The following is a 5769-nucleotide window of genomic DNA, read 5'->3' on the forward strand; positions in this document are numbered from 1 at the left end:
CCCTTTTCCAGGCCCCTCACTACCACCTAAACAAAGTCGAAACATGGTGTCGTGAATTTAAACAAGATTTCCGTTTAGACTGTGTGGCAACCGGATCGTCTCGGCGCCTGCGAGGCGCAGGGTAGGCTGCCCGCATTACACACATGCATGCAGGAAAAATTTTGCCTGCCTACCAGGCGCTATAAGGGCTTGTAGAGGGTGTAGGAGGAACGATACATTTATGTTTCTCCTGAGAAAGAGACAGTTGCTTTCGTCACTATATTCTAATGATGATTTGCGAACATTCCTTCATTTGAATGTCGGCCGTCGCTCGTAGCTCAGCTCGAGCGATGATTTCGAAACCATCCAGGTGTCTGACTCACGCCGCGGGCTTTCGTAGTTATACTGCACCGCATGGGTGCGAGGGGGGATCACTCATTGGAAATGTGTACACTGATTTAACGTAAAGTGACTTTTCTTTTTGCTTTTTTGACTTTTTTTCATTATTTTTCTGACTTATTTCAGTTCCTTTTATTCTGATTTTTTCCCGATTAGGTTACTTAGATTCAAACTTATTTACGATTATTTTTTGATTTTATATTGAGCTCTTTGATTTGATTTTAATTCTTTTGATGTCATTTTGACTTTTTCGTGATTTTTTTGTGATTTCATTTTGATTTCTTGATATCATTTGGACTTTTTGATTTGATTTTTGAAGTGATCTCCCCCTCGCATGGGTGCGGGAGGGTGTGCGTATCCTCGTCTACCACGGATCCTTGCTACCACGTGCGAGTAGGTAACCCACCCGCACGCGTACATGTCGCACAGTATAACTACAAAAAAGTGCGCAGCCACCTGCACCCAGAAAACGGTTCCGTTGATTTTATGTCTGATGTTATGCTAGAATTTTTCTCTTGATTCATGTGATTTGCATATGCTTTAAAGGAAAAATGGCCATAGGGTGAAGAATCATCCTTTAAAACAAAGAAAGCTCCTTCAAATTAAAATTCTAGCATGTTTATATGAACGGAAATTTCCGTTGGAATAAGAAGGGGACTACCGTTAGTTCAATGGAACCATTTTCTCTGTGTGCCACCTCTGGTATGGACTGGTATTTTCCCATCGTCATCACTTAGATCGAGCGACGAAAATAGATATCGCTTAAATTGGGCAACGAGAAATTCCGCAACTGTTTACAGACGAGATACATCACTCCAGCATTTCAGGTAGGACATTGCTTGAACCCCCCCCCCCCTTTCCCCCTCCACTGGCAGAAAAGGAAAGGAAGTGCGTGTGTTCAGAGGAAGGGTGTGGAAGGAAGAGCGAACACGAGCTCTGTTTAAGATGTTTCCTCAATTGTTTTACTGTTGAGTCACAGGTTGCCCCTCAGTCTCAGTCTGTGGAAGAGACGCCTTGCCCGCCGCTGCGCTCGCCTTCTGCAATGCACCCGCAAACAATTTTTAGAAATGACTTCCATACTAGGTGATTTAATGGATTTAATGGGGGCTTACAAATCCCAGCCAAAATGGGAAATCGCTCGACGTAGAATCGAAGTCGACATTGTTCTAAAAAGCAATTTTGTCACTCAAAATAGAGGTATCGAGGTTGAATTAACGACAGCGTGGGTCGACGTCGATGCAATTTCCATTTCGGTCCAGACTAGTAGACAAACGCGCAACAACTCGGCACGTGCCTTTTCAACATATTTTTAGAACAATTTTTCTTTGGTATTTGTTTACGCTTGCACTTTAAATTAAGGCGGATAAGACTCTCGATTGCGCTTCATCTAGTCCGGAAATCTCTCCCACGCACACACCTCGACAGTCTTTACCCGGAGAAGAACGGGGACGTCGGCGCGCCTGCGGATACCCCACCGAAGGGCTGCTGGCCGAAGGGCTGGCCAAGGGTCTGGCCGATGGGCTGGCCGAATCCTGGGGCCACGGGCAAGGCAGCCGTCTGCTGCACGGCGCCCATCGTCAGGCCCTGAGCCTGTGCTCCGACCGCGCTACTGGCACCAACCTGGCCTTCTTTATGCACCTTAATGTGCCCTAGGAGTGGCGAATCTATCTCGTAGCTGAAACAATGTATAGAGAAAAATTCGTTGTCAGTGTGACCGAGCAGGACGACAAACACGTAAAACAAAAAAGGAATTTCTGACGGAGCCGAGAAAGTAACAGTTGCCCACACTTAGGACTAAAAGAATGTTAAGAATTAGCAACCCTAGATAAACATTAAAACCATCAGAAGGTGCTGAATTTCACTCTACTTGGACAAATTTCTCTACTTGGCCAAAGTAACTTATGCACCCTTTAGTAGGCATTACTTTTGCTTTTCCAGTGCAGAATTAATAATTGGGTTAATATCATGACTTCAATGTTTTTTAGCTCATAAAACGAACATCACGAGCCACATACCAGTTGATTCAGAGAAGATGCAGGTGGGCGGGTTTGCATACTCCTCTGCCCGTAATGCGCAATGGACCCTTCGGTCGGCAAACCCAACCCCCACCCCTCACACTTGCGTCTTCTCTGAATTACCCGGTCCTAAAGCTCACTCGCAGCGACAAAAAATGTATACTTTTGTTTAACACTAATCCTTTTTTGTCCCGGCAAGTCCCAACTTCTCTTCCTTGCCTAATGCGTTAGCGCCTACGATAAACTTTTCGTTGTTATGGCTAATTTTTAGTTTCCAAGGCCAATTAATTATTTGTAATTTATCGACAATTTCTAAATACAATAACCAAACTGTTTTTTTGTTTGGTTTTTTTTTGTGTTTTTTATAGTGAAAGAACATTTAAGTTTCCTTCAAGTTTCCTAGCTAATTTCTAACGGAACCAGCGAATACATACGTTTCAGACCCGCCCGCTCCGACGTTTCCCGCACCGGCGATGCTGCCTGCGGCCTGGCCGATGGTCTGGGCACCGCCTGCCAGGAGCCCTCCAATCTGCGGCTCGGCCACCGCCCACATGCCGCACAGGCACACGAAGCACACCAAAGAGGCCTGCATGGTGATGTGGCTCGCACCTTGCAGCGGTACCGGCATTTATACCCGCCCTAGGGCAACAGAGTGAGCAGGGCAGAGAGTGCGTCACGTAGATGTCATGGGGTGTTTGTGCAGTTTGAATAGTGGCAGTTTTGTTTGTTTTGATGGACCGAAAGGGAAGGGACGGGGAAGGGGAGAGGGGAGAGGGGGAAGAGGGGAGGAGAAGAAGAGAAAGAGGTGGGAGTGGGGGGGTGCGAGTTGAAGTCGAGTTATGCGGTGAGTCGATACCTTCCGACAGAGTCGCGCTTTTTATATTTTACAATTCTTAATTTTATTATATCTCTTGTAAAGATTGCCACCGATTGCCTCCCTCGTAGCGTTTCGGACAATGAGATAGACGAGTAAACAATTCGTGCAATAAACACCACCTAACATCTGATTTCCAAGCGGATCCGCCATCGCGCCGATAACACATAGGTACCCGATGCACACCACACCAAAGCGGCCATTGTGGTGATCTGGCGGGAATCTGCAGCTGTACCGGCATTTATACCCATCGGGGAGAGAGAGGGGGGGGGTGCAGGGAGGCAGGGACGGAGGCAGAGAGGCAGGGAGAGAGGGAGCACTGTTTAATTCCAAAGCAATGCTTTGCAACATGTAAAGCATTGCTGGCATTGAGAGATACTGTTTTATAATTCTTCTTCGCTGTAATTGTGTTTATTTTCTGTCCACGTGGCTTTTTAAATTTTCCAGTGGCCACGGTGAGTTGAGGGCGACCGGAAGACTATATTGCGGAGGAGGCTAGATTTTGCGTGCAGATGGATCACCTCGGAGATATTTATCGATATCGCATTTCTCAGTGGGCGATTGATAGATATTTACGATCGATTAACTGTAGCTGTAGCATGTACGAAGAGTATAACGACACTTGTTGGTGTGTACACCGGTGTACATTTAAGCTGGAGGCCTCCAGCCCTGCGGGCTCCGTGTAGTGGCAGGGGAAAGGCAGAGCCGGTAGTAAACGTGGGGTGGGTGGCGTGGGGTGGGGGTGTGGGATGCCACGCGTGGGGCTGGTTGTTGTTTTGGGGTGGGGCTCGGGTTGGCAACCACCGGTGGGTACTTATAGAGGGCCTGTGGCCTGTACAACCACCACATCTCAAATACCGCCATCATGAAGACCATAGTCGCTTTCCTCGTGCTGGCTATTGCCTTTGCCAACGCAGGTGAATATTAACTCTTTTCACACGCAACAGATGTGAAAGTTCTGTTGCTGCATGTTTTTGTTAAGTTCTCAGAATGAGTGAAGTTTGAAAGTTCTTGTCAAAATGTAATTAGCTTTGCTACACCCTAAATGACGTGGTCACGTAGCTTTCCAGCAAAGTTTCACAAAATCTTGGCACTTCTTATTCGTTGTTAATTTTTTCCCTCTTTGCTTGTCATAATGTCATCTCTTTTTACAAGAAGGCCAAGCTTTTGGATGCTTGGAAGACCAAATTTTGACTAGCTAAGAGGCCAAAAATGACCAGTCTTCAAATGACAGCCAAAATTTGGCAAATCTAAAAGAGGGAGGGCCAAAGTTTTGGCAAGCTACAGGACTTCGGCGTGTTGAGTGTGAGGTACGATTTATTAACTTTATCCTCTTTCGTATTCCAGCTCCGGCCCCCCAGTTCTTACCCTTCGGCGGTGGCGGTGGTTTTGGCGGCGGACTTTCAGGAGCTTCAGCGTAAGTACGGAACGGAAAGTGCACTGTGTAGAGTAGGCAGAAGGCAGAAGGGGGGAGGGGGGATAATTTTTGTCATTTTTAAGTAGTGTAAAACGATTTCGCGATTAGTAACTCATTGACCGACCAGCGTTTGTCAAAACATTTCTTATGTAGCCATAGTGTACTTATACAGAAAATTGTAAGCAAAGCGTGCCAGCAACCTAGCAAATAATGTTTACAACGTGTCCTTACGACCACGGTTTTTATAAGACAACAAAGAGAAAAGAAGTAGCTCTGCTAAGAAATATTTTTAATCCTTATCTAAACTTTTGCGAGTAGTACCAGTGTTATACCGATAGGGAGTAGTCAGTGTTCGGAGTTGACATCCTGCACACTGTGAAAAATAGTAGTAGGTTAAACGGGAAAATTTTCCATGAAGCGTGTGGTAAAATTACAATTTAAAAATTGTAAGATTACAACCTGCACGTGTCGATTAGGAATTCCTTGACGAGCAAAAATGGGTTGTCGTATAGTATATCGTAAATTTACGAGGATATTTCGATGTATCTTAAACTTCACATGAACTAATAGCTTATACTGTTCTCTCTTTTCCAAATTCACAGGAGCTCTGGTTCGTTAGGTGGCGGCGGCGGTTTTGGCCTCCCCTTCGGCGGCATAGGCGGCGGTGGTGGCGCGTCGTTCGCCAACGCTAATTCCTTCTCTGCCGGCGGCGGCGCCGGTCTCGGCGGCGGTCTTTTCGGCCGTTAAACTCCCCTTCTGCCGTCTCCCCAAAATGATCCGAAACAACTCTTTTCCCCAAAAACGATGCTTCTGACCTGACTTACAACGAATAAAATCGGCTTGATGCTTTATTATTAATTTAATCACAACATGTGCTTCCCTCCCCATTGTTCCCTGCTTATCGTTTTAACGATTTTTGAAAACGAATATTGTGGTGGCAAAGTAGTTTACCAATACAAAAAGAGTGCTCGGGTGGTCGATTTAATGATTAGGAACAGCCAACGTTGCAAAGAATTGTCAAATGGCACAAGAAGTCAGCGGGGGGGGGGGGGGATATGCAGTAGAATTTTTATGAAATACTCGTA

General features: G+C 45.9%; 1 protein-coding gene across 1 annotated transcript; it reads right to left on the minus strand.

The window, feature by feature from the left end:
- Positions 1-497: 497 nt before the first annotated feature.
- On the minus strand, positions 498-3101 carry LOC127748895 (uncharacterized). The gene is made up of 3 exons (XM_052264356.1): positions 2828-3101; positions 1796-2053; positions 498-1415 (listed from the first exon to the last, which is right to left on the minus strand). Exons 1-2 carry the CDS (start codon positions 3019-3021, stop codon positions 1807-1809), a joined length of 441 nt encoding a protein of 146 aa, XP_052120316.1. The 5' UTR covers positions 3022-3101; the 3' UTR covers positions 498-1415; positions 1796-1806.
- Between the last annotated feature and the right edge of the window lie 2668 nt (positions 3102-5769).

The sequence above is a fragment of the Frankliniella occidentalis genome, unplaced genomic scaffold, assembly GCF_000697945.3.
Source record: "Frankliniella occidentalis isolate FOCC.00 unplaced genomic scaffold, Focc_3.1 Scaffold18, whole genome shotgun sequence".
Lineage (NCBI taxonomy): Eukaryota > Metazoa > Arthropoda > Insecta > Thysanoptera > Thripidae > Frankliniella > Frankliniella occidentalis.